Source organism: Seriola dumerili, unplaced genomic scaffold, assembly GCF_002260705.1.
Source record: "Seriola dumerili isolate Sdu_G_001 unplaced genomic scaffold, Sdu_1.0 BDQW01000513.1, whole genome shotgun sequence".
Classification (NCBI taxonomy): Eukaryota; Metazoa; Chordata; class Actinopteri; order Carangiformes; family Carangidae; genus Seriola; species Seriola dumerili.
In genome coordinates this window covers 925,764-943,372 of record NW_019174768.1, presented here as the reverse complement: position 1 = coordinate 943,372, position 17,609 = coordinate 925,764, and the positions used below count along the sequence as shown (strand labels likewise).

The window sequence follows — 17,609 nt, the reverse complement described above, 5'->3', positions numbered from 1 at the left end:
ACCTTCATCTCAGACAAAAATGTGAAACAGCACAAAGTTTTCTAAGTGTACATACATTTTCTAGAACGCTGTGTAGCTCGTACTGTTCAGTGTTTGTTGGTGGTGATTCTGCACTTGGTGTGTAAATAAAACGCACCCTGTCCACATGATGCTCTGTCACTTTAATACGTTTCACCACAGTCACAATAACAGGAAAACTACATTACCCACAATCCTCAGTATCCGGCCTTGGCTGCAGGTGTTCAACAATAGTCAGACAGACACACGGCATGAGGCTGTGACAAGAGTCAGTTACCGGGCTGAGGAGCTGCAGGTGGGCAGACCGCTGTTGTTTTAGAAACAGTTCTGATGAACAATGGTGATAAACACGAAGCTCTCTGACAAACACATTTTGTTTTGTGACTAATTCATAATAAAAGTCAAATTGTGCCAGTGCTTTTACTGTGAAGCTGTAGCAGTAGGAAATGTTCATCTTACATTAGCAGCAACTTCATGTTTTTCGCTCCGTTCACAAAACAGCAGATTATAAAAATTTTACTTTCATCCGTCACCATGTTTTACCTCAGAGATATGAATCTTTAAAACTCTGATGCTCAACGTTTATTTATTTTCACCAATTATACAAAGACACATATATACCAAGTTTGGTTGACTCTGATTGGCTGTTGAATGTCAATGTGACAGTTTCCTTGTTTCTAATTGGCTCTCTCTTCATTTAGTTATTTAAAGATAAAAACAACTAATCTGAACTATATATTATTAAACGATTAATCAATGAAGTTATTGATTGCTGCAGTGAGCTAACAGTTAATAAGCCACTTCCTGGAGGTAATCTGTGCTGTGATTTGGCCTGAAGATCACCCTGAGAACGAGTTTGAAGGTCGACCTTTGACCCCAAGTCCTCTCACCTGTAGATAACCACACACAAACACAGACAGGCTGTCAGCAACCTCAGGTGTATGACACTGAGAACAGAGGTGTGTTGGTGATACAGGTGAGTGGTTTACTGGGTCTCACCCTGAAGGTGTGTCCGGCGAGTGGCTGCTGGCTACTCTCTGATTGGTCGAGGCCCAGACTAGCTGAGGTCACATAGAGGTCAGAGTAGTCTGGACCTCCAAAACAACAGGAAGTGGTCTTCATCACCGGGAGAGAGACTGTCTGCAGCCGCACACCTGAGAGAAAACAACAGGTACCTTCATCTTCATCATCACTTTATCCAGTCAAACTCGCTCACACCTGTTGTTCACATCTGGAGAGTCATTCCGGTCACAGGTGCTAATGGATGTTAGACCTCCTCCTCTACAGACCTATCTCCAGTCTGACAGACATCCTATTTCAAGACTCTTTAACCCACTGTCCAATGTGGAATCTGCTGTCCTCAGAGGACCGTGTCCTGGACCAGCTTCTGTCTCAGGTCCTGCAGGAAATCTGTGTTTGTTCTTGTCTTCGTCTGTCATGTGACAACCTCCAACTGAACAACTCTGCAGGTGTGAACAACTCGGCAGGTGTTCAACAGGTGGAACTCAACAGTCAGAACTGAACAAGAACAAACGTCTTTGACTGGACCAATACAACCACTATCACTACTGTGACCAGTACTGACCATTATAACTAGTATAACTAACCAGTGGCAGGGTCAATGTTGATGACTCGTCCTCCATTGTAACAGGCAACCCAGAGACGACCTTCAGCATCAACTGTCATCCCATCAGGAAGCCCCTCCCCCTCCTCCATACGGTACACCACACGACGGTTACCTAGGAAACAACAACACACACATAAAACAGTTATTTAACTTTTCACTGACTTAATTATTTTGTTTTGACATCAACATGCCATATAAATAAATCTATGTATGTGTGAGTACACACATGCACTGCAGTGTAAGTACACAGTTACCAAGGCGTCCAGAGTTTGAGTCATAGTCGAACGCATCAACGGTCAAAGACAAACTGTCAATGTAGAAAAACGTCTTCTGATCCAAAGACCAGTCCAAACCATTAGATATGTCCACCTGAGAGATAGACAGGTACAGGGAGAGAGAGAGAGACAGGTCAAAGACCAGTCCAAACCATTAGATACAGTCATGGCCAAAAATATTGGCACCCCTGCACTTCTTTCAGATATTGCACCATTTCTCCCAGAAAATTGTTGCAATTAAAAATGCTTTGGTATTCACATGTTTATTTCTTTTGTTTGCATTGGAACAACACAAAAAAGCAGAGAAAAAAAGCCAAATCTGACATCATTCCACACAGAATTCCAAAAATGGACTGGACAAAATTATTGACACCCTCAACTTAATATTTCGTAGAACACACTTTGGAAAAAATAACTGAAATCAGACGCTTTTTGTAACCATGAATGAGTTTATGAAACCTCTCTACTGGAATTTTGGACCACTCTTCTTTTGTCAACTGCTCCAGGTTTCTGAGATTTGATGGGTGCCTTCTCCCAACTGCTGTTTTGAGATCTCTCCACAGGTGTTCTATGGGATTTAGATCTGGACTCATTGCTGGCCACTTCAGAACTCTCCAGCGCTTTGTCTTAAACCATTTTTGGGTGCTTTTTGAAGTGTGCTCTGGGTCATTGTCCTGCTGGAAGACCCATGACCTCTGATGGAGACCCAGCTTTCTGACACTGGGCCCTACATTGCGCTCCAAAATTCTTTGGTAGTCTTCAGATTTCATGATGCCATGCACACAGTTAAGGCATCCAGTGCCAGAAGCAGCAAAGCAACCCAAAAACATCTGTGAACCTCCACCATGTTTGACCGTAGGGACTGTGTTCTTTTCTTTGAAGGCCTCATTTCGTTTTCTGTTAACAGAACAATGATATGCTTTACCAAAAAGCTCTATTTTGGTCTCATCTGTCCACAGGACGTTCTCCCAGAAGGATTTAGGCTTCCTCACGTAAGTTTTGGCAAACTCTAGTCTGGCTTTTTTATGTCTCTTTGTCAGCAGTGGGGTTCTCCTGGGTCTCCTACCATAGCGTCCCATTTCATTCATATGGTGACGGATAGTGCAAACTGACACTGTTGTACCCTGTGTCTGCAGGTCAGTTTGAATTTCTTTGGAAGTTGATCGAGGTTCTTTATCCACCCTTCAAACAATCCTTCATTGCAATCTTTCATCAATTTTCCTCTTCCATCCACATCCAGGGAGGTTAGCTGCAGTGCCATGGGTTGTAAACTTCTTGATGACATTGCGCACCGTAGACACAGGAACATTAAGATCTCTAGAGATGGACTTGTAGCCTTGAATTGTCCATGCTTTTCCACAATTTTGGTTCTCAAATCCTCAGACAATTCTTTGCTATTCTTTCTTTTCTCCAGGCTCAGTGTGGTACACACAGACACATAACACAAAGGTTGAGTCAACTTTTCTCCATTTAAACTGGTTGCCAGTGTGATTTCTATATTGCCAGCACCTGTTACTTGCCATAGGTGAGTTTAAAAACAAATTAAAGGAGCATCACATGCTTGAAATCCTATTATTTCTTACAATTTTGAAAAGGTGCCAATAATTTTGTCCAGTCCATTTTTGGAGTTCTGTGTGGAATGATGTCAAATCCGGCTTTTGTTCTCTGCTTTTTTGTGTTGTTCCAATTCAAACAAAAGAAATAAACATGTGAATACCAAAGCAATTTTAATTGCAACAATTTTCTGGGAGAAATGGCGCATTATCTGAAAGAAATGCAGGGGTGCCAATATTTTTGGCCATGAGTGTAGGTCCACCAACGGGTAGAGAGAGAGAGACAGGTAAACAGACAGACAGGTGATACCTGGCTCAGGTGTTTGGTCACAGTGAAGTCAGAGGTCACAGAGAACAGAGACCCTTGCTGTTTCTGAACTTCAGCAGGTCGCTGCTCCTTCGCCATCGTACCTGAGACACATCACACCGTTACCATGGCAACACAGGGAAAAATGCACAGAGGTGTGTGCACACCGTATTATAAATGTGATTACACAATACGTTTTATAAGCGAGGCCGCAGGTGAACAGACTCACCTGCCAGGAGACGTCCAAACGGATCAACCTTTCCATCATTCAGTCGGTTGTTTGGTTTGTCCTCATCCACCTCCACCAGTGATGTCAATTTCTGAGTCAGCCAATCGACAGCCACAATGCTGCGTCCCACACCTGCTGCATAACCACCTGACCTACGAGGAACCGCGAAGCCCACCATGTCACCTGAGGACAGACAGGCAGGTCAGACAGACAGGTTAAATAATTACAAGTGTAACTAAAATTTAATTGTATTATTAAATGAACTTGAATATTTCCTGGGTGCTGATTGGCCAACCTGTCTCCACAGACTGGATCTGATTTGTCGTTGGACTCCAGCGATGGATTTTCTGCCCGGCAATGTCAACAAACAGCAGCGTCTGCTCTGACTCCTCCCACACTGGCCCTTCACCAATCAGAGCACTCGCTTTCACCACACACTCCACATTCACTGATGACATCGTCACCTGGCTGTCTGGACCAATCACTGAGCAGGAATCCCTTCACTCACCTGTATCTGTTTCTATGAACATACTACATGTTATACAATAGTAAAATACTATAAACATTACAGTAATATAAATACCACTCTATGTAAAGTACTTATGACTGTCCTATACTTTATAATAATACACTATGTAAATATTATTACACATTATAGTACTGCACACATCACTTAATAAAGCAGTAGACAATATATGGTTCACGTGTGATTACACAGTACTGCTATTGTAGTAATACACTGTATACCACTTCATTACTGCATGTAACTAAAGATTAATCCAACACATATATTATTACACAGAAGTAAAATGTACACTACACAGTACTACACAGCATCCTACAGTAGTCGTATCATATACAACATATGAGCCCTATGTGACTTCCCAGTACTAGAGTGTACTACATCCATGCTGCATGTTACACATACCAATCTATAATACACAATATACTAATACTTTATGTGATTACACGGTACTACACTAGGAACTACAAACTCCATATTAATTTACTGCATGTTCTAGTTACTAAATATTTTACTACTACATATTATAATACTGCATTTTTTCTTACATAAACAGCACACTGTAGTACTACATGGTACTACACGGTACAACATGGTAGGACTGCGTACTATAAAACTCTACTGTTACATGTATTATTAGAACACGATACCACACTTTACAGTCTGCAGTATCATAGTACTACACGTGCACTGCATATTATACTGCTACATAGGTGTTATATAGAGTAGTACTGTATAGTAGTAGTGTACTGTACCTTTTACACAACTGGAACTTATGGATTTATGACGTTAACTTAGTGACCTGTTTATTAACCGGGTTAGTTAATGTTTCAACACTTCTCTCTTTCGCCAGACTCCATTAAACAAACCGTCACTTTTGTTGCTGCCTTGCTAATTGGCACTTCACCGATGTGCTGGAATCTAACTACTGATTTTCTAGGACTCTAGAAGCTTTTTAAAGACTCTAGAAGTGATTTAAATGCGGTTTAGTATGTTCCTGAATGCCGAGACTTACAGCCAATTCAGTTACATAAACGTACTACGTTTACTTCCGTTAAAACACTACAGTTTCAAATTAACACATATGTGAATGGAGTCTGGCCCAGTTCTTAAACTTTGGTTCAAATAGGTTCACAGCGCATGTAGAACAACTCTATGTGACCTCTCCAGTAAAATCAGGTTTACTTTGTTTTTAAATGTGTATTTGTACACAATGTAAAAACTTACCTGCTGCAGTGACTTGCGCCCCCCATTCAAGTTTCAGCTGGTACGTTGCGTCAGCTGACAAAGCGACAGCTCTGCCCCTCCCAAACGGCCGACCCCGACTAAACGCACCCGACCATACTAATGTGTGGACTCAGCAAAATTCATGTAGTCAATCTGATTTATAATCGATAATAAAAATTGATTAGGTCAATGTACCGCTATAGTCTTAAGTGATTAGATTCAAACATTTGAACTGATTAAAACTGAAGATCCACATATTGATTTATTATCAATAAAACTGCTTAACAACATATATTTCTTTTAATAACTTACACTTACACCTAAAGAAACTGGGGAAGGGAAAATAATATCTTAATCAGGCTTGAATAACATTTTAATGTCAAGGTGATTTATTTTGTTAAATAAAACTTTAAGTACATTTTTAAATAAGTTGAAGTTTATTGCCTCCCAGTGGTGAAAATTCATATTAACTACACAACACACTGTGCAGTATGAACAGTGTAATCTATATTAAAATATTTTCTTATTCATAATTTTATCAACACTTATTGTTATTTCCCTCCATTGAACTTAATTTTGAAATAATTTGTAAACAAACTGTTTTAAATGTGTCAGTGTTGGATTTTTAAAAATGTTCAGGACTGTGATTTAAGTGTTGATGAATAACATCACAACTTTACTGTAACAGAAATTTCATAAACATACTACAACCACCTATCATGTGACCACTTCATACTTGCCATGTGATAACAGCTGAGCAACTCTCTGCTGAAGAAGAACACAAGATGTGGCTGAAAGCTCTGAAAACAACAACCAAGTTAAATCTCAAAGTGAGAATTAAGTTTCAAACTCAAAAGAATTCAAAATTACAAACAGAAAAAAAGAAACAAATAAGAAATTAACAAAAACAATATGAAACAAAACATTAATAAAACTTTAATAACTGAAAGGAAATTCACACGGTGCCTCAGTAAAACCATCATGAGCTCAAACACACAGACTTTCCTGTAGCTTCTTCACAATAAAACATCCCGCTCGTTCTCTGGCACAAAGCTTTTAATGTGAAGCAGCAGCAAGTGTTGGTTAACATGAGCAGTAACTGTACACAGCTGTGATACTCCTGAACCTGAATCCATCACTAAACAGTAAAATAAGACTAATGTGGAAAGGAGCGCAGGACAGAACCTCAGTGATTCAATGACCGCAAACGTCTGGCTGTGGTCCAGCTCGGGCACGGTTTCAGTGTCCACAATGAACAATTTGGAGAAAAAAGGTCTGAGACATTATCAGTGTTAGCAGTGAATTAATAGAGACATGACGGGACATGCAAAGGTCCTGGATCAGATTTAAACTGGGTACGACAAGGTTCAACCACTGAACCACAGGAACAACCGTGTGGGTCGGGGTTAGACTGGATCAGTTACTAGGCTATGATTGGACAATCACGGTTTGAGGGAGAGGATAAATTTTGCAGGTGCCGAGACTGCCATGAAAACCATGTGAGACAGTAGAAAGTTTGGAAGAGGCTGCTGAGAAGGTTCAAGACTCTGTCCTGAAAGTCTGGAGTCTGAACCTGAAGCAACACAACCCAAATACAAACACAGAAGAAGAAAGAGCTGTAAGTCACATCATCTGACTGACCAATAATCAAGCATTTATCATGGGACATTAATACACACCAAGAAGGAAAACAGGTTGCCATGGCAACTCCTCTGGTATCACTCAGAAAGTAAATGGAGGATCACTTTTTGGCAGCATACCTGTACATACTCTGGATGGAGGATCACTTTTTGGGAGCCGTGGCTCTGGCTCGGTTCAGCCTGTCAATCAGCAGCCGGTCAGAGGTGGAGCATCTAGAAAGGACCGCCCCCATCTCTGATTCGTTCCTGCGCTCGATCGCAGCATCCGCCGCTCCCTCCAGGTCACTGACAGGGAGAAGAGAAGAAGAAGAGTTACATGAGTGGTCAGGGCTCACCTGTCTGATGATGTCAGAAGGTGTGCTCTGTCTTACCTGACAGCCAGGTGTGCTTTGACTTTCTGCTCAGGTGTCACCTTGGAAACGTACTTCTTGGCTTCATACTTGTTGTTGCACTTCATACAAATGTCAACAAATGCCTGAAGAAGACACAGAGCAAAGACTCATGGGAGATATAGTTCTAACTTTATTTAAATAACTAACACTAATCGTTGTTAAATTAACAACGTTAATGGGGGGATGGGCCTTTCTCTTACCAGGTAGCCAATAGGAGACTTCTTGCTCTTAGAGAACTTCTCCAACTCCTCCCACTCCTCCTTCTCTGCCAGAGACTTCAGCTTCAGCCACCAGTACCTGCACAGGTGAGGCAGACAGGTGAGAGAGAGAGACAGGTAGAGAAACAGACAGGTAGGTATCTGTGACATTACCTCCAGAGAGTTTCACCTTTTGTCGGGTACTCTGAAGTCTCTGTAAAGTTGTTCTGCCTGTTTGTGAAGTCCTAACGCCAGCAGAGCCTCCATAGTCGCCTGGAGACAGGACACAGGAAGTTACATCACCAGGCATGCAGTGACTACTTCCTGTTCTTGTCTTTCATTGGTCATATTTATTTAAAGAAACAACCCAGAGGTTGACAAGAAAATATTAACAGTTTGTGCTGCAGCGAGAATACAATCATTTTATTAGGAACGGTGTGGAGTCATCTGCAAACATATCTCTACAACTTTATCTACCTGTAGAGACAGTCCCAGTAGCCCCGCCCCCTTCTCGTCATCCAGTTTTCGTTGAAAACGAAGGAGACGCATCTCGTCCTCTGTGGCCTGGAGAGAGAATGTTTTGATTAAAACTGAATAATGGAGGTTAAAATTAGGTCTGTCACCTTTCTGTTAACTCAAAGCTACACAAACAAACTACCTGTTGGACAGACATGATGTGAACAAATACTCCTCTTTTTGCTTTATGAACGGTAACAACAGTCCACCAACAGCACATTTCCAAACATCAGAGTGATAGCTCTTATATAAAACCCTCTTTGAGTTTCAATTCAACAGAAATCATCATCAAGAGAAAACATCAACCACAGCAGTTTGTTTTGTTAATTCTCATGAACAAACAGCTGACTGAACCTGAGACGACATCGCTGATTAAACATTAATTACCATTATTTTTAAATAGCACGTCATCCATACTCACTGAATACAGTATTTACTACACTTAACCTCAAAACTCCTGCACGTTGTAATACTGAACACTAACTTTTTAAGATCATGGGTTTTAATACTAATGAGTAATGTGCGTTACCTTTGCAGCGAACTCGTTCTTGGCCTTGTTATACTCGTCTACAGCACTCTGAAGGAGAGACAGACGGCTCTCCAACCTCTGCAGAGAAGGAGACAGGTAATAATCAACTGGTTAGATAATATAGAGCACGAACACACATTTAACACAGACGCTCAAAGCTGACAACAATAAAAACACAATAAACAAACACAATGCTGTGATGTTAACAACCTTTGAACTTTCAGGTTTGTAAGATTTATTCAATAAGAAGAAAATAAAAACATGATGGTCATTGATCAAACAAGGGACAATTCAATTTATGACAGGTGTCTATATGTGAACAGCTGTATTTACATAATTCCATGATGTACTGTGAGAAAACATCAGTCTTGTTTTTATAACTTAAGAAAGAACAGAAGAAACATGAATAAAGAGACTGATTCATCTGGAGTTATTATTATGGGTATATATTATATACATTAATTAAACAAAACACTTTTTTTTATTGGTTAGGTCTTTATCATTTTATACACCATGATGCACTCCTACATTCAACTTTCAGATATATCTGACTCATCATTCTCTCAAATAAATAATGTCTTTCATCACTTTTTCAAAGCCTTGCAGTAACGAGTAACTAACAATAATGAACAGTTAGTGTTAGTTACTAACAATTATTGTTAGTTACTTGACTTAAACTGTTGTTACCTTCTCTCTGTAACTGGCAGTAACATAGTAATTGGCGAGCTCCTGATGATCATCATCCTGGTTATAAAGATCCTTCAGAGTGTCCTGTTCCTGCAGCTTACAGAACTGATAACACAGAAATGAATCAATAAATCAATCAATAAACCACAGGTTGATCACTGTATACGTCTGTTCTGGATACAGGTGAATACAACAGTAAAAGACTAGTGAAATCATGAAGAATCACGAATCATTAAGGTGAAGGAGCAGAGTGATGATGATGAAGATGTGTACCTGTCTATAGAGGCTGAGAGCAACTGGTTGGTTCCTCAGAGTCATGAAGAAATCTCCTCTGTTCATCTCATTCTTTAGGTAACTGACCACTGTGTACACTGACAACACATAGATAGATCCATCATTGACATCATCTGGCTGTCAGACAGGTAGGGGGTGGGGCTAACAGAGACTCACCCAGGTCAGTGTCTCCACTCTCCACAGCTTTACTTAGAGCCAACTGACTCCTCTTCATCTTCAACAGCAGAGGAACCTGTTCTCCAGACCGAGCCTCAAAATCCAACAACTGACAGAACAGAGAGAAATGACCATGATATTAATAATACTGTACTGAACATCAACAGTACTATAACATCTAAAATAAAATAATAACCAAAATACTATAACATCTACAATACTGTTACATCAACAGTACTATAATATTGAAAATACTATAATATTTAAAATAAAATATCTAAAATACTGTAACATCAACAATACTATGATATCTACAAGATAAAGTCTTATAAAATACTGTAACATCAGCAATAAAAAAAGACCAGGCTCGTTGCTCAACTCTCTCATAAGTGCGTCAACCTGAACATCACAGCACCACAAAGACCAGAACTTATACTGTGTCATTAACAGTTGTGATCAGCTGTGATCAACTGAGATCAACTACAATCAGCTGTGATCAGCACCTATCTGCAGTCTATAATGATGTTAAACCAGACGGATTCTCTATGAAGTTCTGCAGCCTCCATTTCTCTGGAGCTTTAGTCTGGAGGGTCATCATAGATGATGACATCATCAGGAAGTGAAATCAAACTGAACCAGATCAACATGTGGTTCAGCTCTGACTCAGTCAGGAATCTGAGGAAGAGTTTTTGATGTCAAGCCCTTGGTTAATAAAAGTCTGAAGTTACCTTGATGGCGAGCTCAGTACGTCCACATTCATAGGCTTTCGCTGCAATGTGGGAGTAAGAAACACCAGGTGAGTCTCCCACCTTCACACACACTGCTCGAGCTATGGCCTCGTCTGATAGGTCCTTCTGCTGCACCTGGACATACCCAAACACATCACATATCAGTACATAAAAATGTATTCTGAAGTAAAGTCTTAAAACAAAGAAAAATAAAAAAAAATATTCATAATGATATACAAGGAGGTGGGGTCAGAGGAGACGAGTGAGGATCAGTTTACCTTGCATGAAGCCCAGTGTTTGAGGACTCTGCTGACTCCCTGATAATCAGGAATCTTCAGATAACGACAGATTTCTATCGCCAACGGATAAAATTGTCGATACACCAACCTGAGAGACAGACAGGTGAGAGAGACAGCCAGGTGAGAGAGGCAGACAGGTAGCGACAGACACACACAGACAGGTTGGATCAATTAACTCACCTGTCTATCAACACCTGTAGAGTCATTTGTTTGAATCTAGGGTCAACAGTCAAGGAGTTTGTCACCACGGTAACAAAGTGAACACAGTGTGTTTCTTCCTTGATTCGAATGAAAACTGTTTAGTCAGGAGTCTACTCCTAAAACACAGGACAGCAAATCTCCCATGATGCACCTGTGGTGTGTGAGGATACTGAGTGTGTGTGAGTGGCAGACCCACGCCATTCTCTCTGACGGCATTCAGGACTCGGAGTTCTCTGCAGGTCAACACAAACTGATCCGGACTGAAGTCAGTCAGGAAGCACTTCCCAAAGGACGCCGCCTGTTGGACGAAACACCACATTCCACTGTCACATACTGACCTGAGATCAGTTCACATTCTGACCTGAGATCACTTCAAACAGTGTTTACTGTATCTTACCCTCAGCAGGGATTTCTGGGTGTTGGTGTCGTATTCATGACCTGCCGCCTCCACACACTGTCTGACCGCTTCTCCCAGCATGCTTTGCTCCTTAATCTCCCTCAGGTACTCATCAGCCTTCTGACTCGACTTCTACACACACATACACACACACACAAAATCTTAAACCTCTATCAGAATAACTTCAGTCAGACATTCAGATGTTGATTCAGACAGACAGACAGACAGACAGGTGGTCACCTCGTACTCCCGGTGGGCCTCCAGTAGCAGAGCTCCAGGAGCCATGGATGCGATCTTGAAGATGTCCTGACAGACCAGAGGAACCTCCTGCAGCAGCTCCTGATTGGTCGAGCTGATGATCCGAACTCCGTCCAGTTCTCCCACTAAGACACACGGATCCTCGATGGGGAATCTGGGGTCAGGTCAAGGGTCAAACAGGGGTCAATGGGAAGCATCTTAATGAGTTAGGGTCCCACTACAAGTCTGAACTGGTTTGCTACTGGTCCCAGTCTGAACTGGTTTAAAGGATACTGGATGGTGTCACTACAGACTCCAGCCACCAGGAGGAGTCTGTCCCACATAAGCACCACAGACGGCTGCTGACTCTTTGGTCTGCGACACCTTGACAGGTAGAGAGAGTGAGACAGTTAAACAGCCAGACAAGTAAATACGTACAGAGAGAGAAGATAACAGGAAAGCAGGTAACAACGACAGGTTAGACAGGTAAACATACCAGACCATCTGTTTGGGTGTCGTCTTCTTTTTGGTGTCGATTTCAATCATTTTGTCCTACAGAGACAAAAAAAATGACCTGTCAGTCATCCATACAGACCCCGCCCCCTCAGGGAAGACATCTAAGAGCTGATTGGACAAAGGAGCAGCTCACCTGGAGGTGGGAGGGGCCTGTCCAGAGGTGTCCCGTGTCAGTGAAGAGAGCCAGGTATTTATAGCTGAAAGACACAGACATGTGGACGATACCGTCCTGAGGACTGACACCTGGAGGACACTGAGACAGACAGACAGGTGAGGTTAGATACCTGTCTGTCTACCTGTCTGTGCCTGTCTCTCTCTTTTATTTGTATTTTTCCAATTCAACAGGTTTTATTGACATGACATTTTCAATGAAAAGCAGAATTGTAAAAATATTGACCAAAAAATGTCAATATAAATATTAATATAATAAAATTCAATGGAATTATAAATAGAATTAATAGAATAGATTGATAATGAAATAAAGAACAGGAAAAACGCTATAAAATTATATACATATATGTATATATATATACGTATGTATACATATATGTATGTATACATATATACATATATATATATATATATATATATACATATAAACAATATATAATACAACCTTAATATATATATCCCACACACACATACAATAGAAGTAGTTATCAGAAAAAGGAGATGGTGGTCTAACTATCTGTCTTTGTCTGTCTGTCTGTCTGTCTGTCTGTCTGTCTGTCTGTCTGTCTGTCTGTCTGTCTGTCTGTCTGTCTCACCACAGCAGTGCAGGATGTGCTGTCCAGGATGTAGAGTTCAGGTCCATTGGACAGAAGGACTTTAGTCTGTCGGTCCTGAGTGAGGACGACCCAACAGGAAGGCTTACCCTGTAGACCTGAGGACAGATAGACAGGTCAGAGATAGAGAGACATAATGACCGATGAACAGCATTACAAAAATAACCAGGTGTTACCAGGAACTTCAGGTAATCTGCGGAGCTTCAAGTCGTCAATGTTGGTTGCCAAGGTTAAGCGAGAAGAGCCTGTTACTATGGCAACACCTGTCCCATATGGAGAGTGGAAAACTTTGGCCTCCAACACCTGACTCTGGACAACTTCCTGTTTAACACAACAACTTAGTTAACAGACAGACCTGACCCATACTGAGGTGGTTAGTTAAGAGATTAGTTAACTAGTTAACAGACTGACCTGACCCATACTGAAATGTCTCTTGAAGGATCCAAACAGATCGTAGATCAGAACTGATCCGTCTTCTTGAATGCACAACAACTCGTCACTGACCGTCCAACCCAACTGGACCACAGGACCACTCTTCCACTGAGAGAGAGACATGTCAGAGAGAGACAGGTCAGAGAGAGAGAGACAGGTCAGAGAGAGAGAGACAGGTTAGAGAGAGAGAGAGAGAGACAGGTCATTTCAGACTGCCCAACAGCAGATAAATGAAGAGAAATGTGATATATAAATGAGAATAAATGAGAAGTGTGTGTGTGTGTGTGTGTGTGTGTGTGTGTGTGTGTGTGTGTGTGTGTTAGTCAGGACAGAAACTGATTGGTCAGTAACATTAACAATGAGAAAAAGTGTGTTTGGACTCACAGGGAAACTGGCGATGGAAACTCCAGACGCAGAATAAATCTCCAACTGTGGACGAGAACTTGGAGAACGTCTGTGAGGTTCTCTGAGGAGAGCTGAGAGTGAGAGACAGGTTTAGAGACAGAGACAGGTACAGACAGACTGTGTATGTGTGTGTGTGTGTGTGTGTGTGTGTGTGTGTGTGTGTGTGTGTATACCTATTGGTCCTCCATACGGAGCTGCAGCCACCAAACTGTCTCTGAGTCCATCCCGTAGGTTCCAGCACATCTCGTACAGCTCCGTCTTACTGCATACCGAAACATAAACATGCAAACACAAACACACACTGCGTTTAAATGTCTGTCATTTTAAAGCTGCTGTGTTTCTTTGTGACGTAGATAACACATGCTAACCTGCCTAAACTCTCATTCCGATTGATTGGATTCCTCTGCTCAGTTCGTCATTAATGTAATGAGATCACCTGTTTCATAAATTTAATCAATTTGATACACCTGTTTATGATTTCTGTCTGCTAAAAGTGCTAACAGCTAGCGGGAGTTTCTATATCCATGCATCACACACTGAAGTTTAAAGTAAAACTAGCATGAAGCTACCGTGAGTGTCACATGATCACGGTGACGATGCTAGCAGAGCTAAGACACTTTAAAACCAGCTCCAATAAAAACACAATCGGCTGTTAGATGACGGCTAACAGTTAGCCTGTTTCCAAGTGTCTCTGATTCTCAATCATCCTGCTACTGTTTGTGTTTAACTGCTCGGCTAATGTTAGCTGCTGTCGCACCGATAAAGCAGAGATAAACTAACCGATAAAAAGCTTCTCCCAGCGGGTTCCAGTTGGCTGTGATGAATGCCATGACGTTTCCCCCCGGAGAGAAGAAAATACCCTCAGTTTAACGACGAAGGTTCACCGTTAGCTTTAGCTTTAACAGTCAGATGATCAGCAACCACAGTTTCTTCTTCTACGGTCCAATGAGCAGCACTCCCTCTCTGTGTTCGCCCCCTGGAGCCCAACACGCGCCTCACAGGGCAAAGAAACGCATTAGATAAAAGTTTTACACACAATGAGGGTGAAAATAAAACCTGTTTAAGTCACAGGATAAAATCACATTGTTAAATACAGTAGACAAAAAAATAATAGTTTGACCAAAAACCCCCCAAAATTTGATCTATTTCTTGATCAGTCAATGTGATAACTTATAATTTCATCAATTAATAATTTACATTGTAACACAGTAAGAAATGATCAAAGCGTCTTCAATTTATTTTATTAAGAGACCAACAAAACAATGAAACATTCTGTTTTTACATTAATGTTAAGATTGATTATCAGTTTTTGATTAGTTTTCTGTTGATCGACTAATTGGTTATGGACTACCTGAAATGAAGAGGTGCCTTATCATTTGATACCAACTGATCAGTCAGATGATTTAAAGCAGAAGTGGAGCATCAGTATCACAACAAATTCACAGTAACAGACTGTTATTAGTGATCACTATACTGATTGATTAGTGTTTGATAAGTGTCCCTGATCAGTTACAGCAGCCTGTGTATAAAAATGTTAAATTTTATAAATTACTATGAAATGAAAAACATTATTAGTGTATTTGTTATTATTTTTAATATATATGTTACTTCACAGTCACATGACCCTAACCCCCCCCCCCCCCCCCCGCCCCCATTGTGTGAATTCCAATGATGTGAGCGTCTCTTCCTGTTTCCACGTCCGACCTTTACACTCCTGAGAAACATGTCCTCCCATATCCATGTGTTCTGACTCTGTTGTACTGTTAAAGAACCTTACACAAACCACAAATACAGAGTCGCATGATCTGACTCATCATCATCTGACTCCAATTTATGAAGTCTAATCTTTAGTAAAAAACACTATTTTTATTTGGCAACCCAACATGCTTTAATTGATTATACTAAAAGGACCTTTGGTAGTACTTGAAGACTTGATCCTAAAAGGGATTGAGGGTTAGGGTTAGAGACTAGGTTAAAGACTTGGTCCAAATCAACCCAAGGTTCCTATAAAGGTTCTCTTAACTTCCCCTAAGATTCCTCTTTAGTTATTCAATGGTTCTCCAAAAATCCCTAATTGCCCTAATATTCCCCTGGTAACCCTAAGGTTCCCACAGTGGTCCTCTATCACCCCCCCTACCCCCACCACCCAACGCCCCCAAAAAATGTATCTGTGATTCTCCTAATGTTCCACTTCAATCAACTAATCCTAACCCTGTTCTCTCAGGTTCCCTCAAGGAGTAACTTCACCCTAGGTTCACCCTAGGTTCCTCTCATCTTCCACCTTGGTTCTCCAAAACTTACATGAACTTACATTGTAACCCCAAGGTTTCAATACATTTAAAATTTGACCCTAACATTTAAAAAGGTTTTTCAAAAGTTCTGGATCCACAAAAACACTTGTGACAGCAGCTAAACTTTCCACTAAACTCCATTTAAAATCTGTCACTTTTTAAGATCTACTGTTCAGAATTTTCATTCTCTTTACTTTAAAGTTTTCTTTACTGCAGAGGAACTTTAAATTCACTGAGGCCGGGTTCTAAATGTTGTTCTGTTCTGTGTGTGTAAAGTCTTTGCATGTCACAAAACAAACCAGTTTTCCATGAACCGACGACGAGAGACATTAACACACAAAGAGAGGAAGAGGGAGAGAGAGAGAGGCTTCCTTCCAGATGACTTCACCTTAAAAACATGAGAGAGAGAGAGAGAGAGAGAGAGAGAGCGAACACAAACACTTCCCTTCAGCCCTGTCGTCATGGTAGCAGACTCCTCCCCCTGGGTGTGGTAGAGGGACACTAAAAACTCAGAGAGTTAACCCTTTCAGCTCAGTTAACAAGGTTTTCATCAAATTCTATTATTTTTTTGTTGTACGATTTAGATGAGATCATTCGTTTTTTCATATTTTACTTATTTACTTATTTTTTAAATTTTTTAAATTTTAGTATTTTCTATTTTATTTATCATGAACTGAATCTTAAAATTATATTATATTATATTCAATCTGTATTTATATTTATTTAATTCAGATGTATTATATAGTATATAGTATACAGATGTATTATATATAATTTTAGATTTAAAGTTTTACTATTGTTTTTTGCTTTATGGGTTTCTTTCTAATGTATTCTAATAAATACATGTACCTGGATATTCTCACCTATTCAAGGTGTTTTTCATTTTTATTTATTCTATTTTTAAATTACATTTTAGGAGTTGTGTCTTTTATAATGCTTCCTATAACAGTGTGTTTGTTGTTGTCAGTTTGATTATTTGAGCTCAGACTTTTGATTTTGACATTTCTGTATTTTCCACTAATCTGAGGTTGATGGATCAACATTAAACCTTTAAGTAAAACTAAACTCTTCACATTAAAAGTCTCTTCATCTTCAATAAAGGTGCAGCCCGTCTATATTTATACAGCTCAGTATTTTATCTGTGGCAG

At 40.4% G+C, this 17,609-nt stretch overlaps 2 protein-coding genes across 4 annotated transcripts; both read right to left on the bottom strand.

Moving 5' to 3' along the window:
- Positions 1–146: 146 nt before the first annotated feature.
- rgn (regucalcin) lies at positions 147–5,832 on the bottom strand. The gene is made up of 8 exons (XM_022764049.1): positions 5,760–5,832; positions 4,305–4,529; positions 4,010–4,192; positions 3,784–3,884; positions 1,900–2,014; positions 1,626–1,757; positions 1,018–1,172; positions 147–908 (listed from the first exon to the last, which is right to left on the bottom strand). The coding sequence occupies exons 2-8, from the start codon at positions 4,465–4,467 to the stop codon at positions 858–860; spliced, it is 900 nt and encodes a 299-aa protein (XP_022619770.1). The 5' UTR covers positions 4,468–4,529; positions 5,760–5,832; the 3' UTR covers positions 147–857.
- A 324-nt stretch (positions 5,833–6,156) lies between these two features.
- On the bottom strand, positions 6,157–15,108 carry vps16 (VPS16, CORVET/HOPS core subunit). Of its 3 annotated transcripts, none has more exons than XM_022764060.1 (25): positions 14,951–15,108; positions 14,344–14,432; positions 14,150–14,241; positions 13,745–13,873; positions 13,510–13,654; positions 13,316–13,431; positions 12,682–12,801; positions 12,529–12,584; positions 12,327–12,416; positions 12,036–12,207; positions 11,796–11,927; positions 11,569–11,696; positions 11,378–11,413; positions 11,177–11,285; positions 10,899–11,033; positions 10,171–10,279; positions 9,994–10,091; positions 9,721–9,825; positions 9,034–9,111; positions 8,466–8,552; positions 8,179–8,261; positions 7,992–8,088; positions 7,771–7,874; positions 7,520–7,684; positions 6,157–6,559 (listed from the first exon to the last, which is right to left on the bottom strand). In XM_022764060.1, the coding sequence occupies exons 1-24, from the start codon at positions 14,998–15,000 to the stop codon at positions 7,543–7,545; spliced, it is 2,502 nt and encodes an 833-aa protein (XP_022619781.1). In that variant the 5' UTR covers positions 15,001–15,108; the 3' UTR covers positions 6,157–6,559; positions 7,520–7,542. The 3 variants fall into 3 exon arrangements, with proteins under 3 accessions (XP_022619781.1, XP_022619779.1, XP_022619780.1); XM_022764058.1 differs by lacking the exon at positions 6,157–6,559 and adding an exon at positions 6,798–7,332; XM_022764059.1 differs by lacking the exon at positions 6,157–6,559 and adding an exon at positions 6,798–7,332 and having other exon boundaries at positions 7,530–7,684.
- Positions 15,109–17,609: the final 2,501 nt, after the last annotated feature.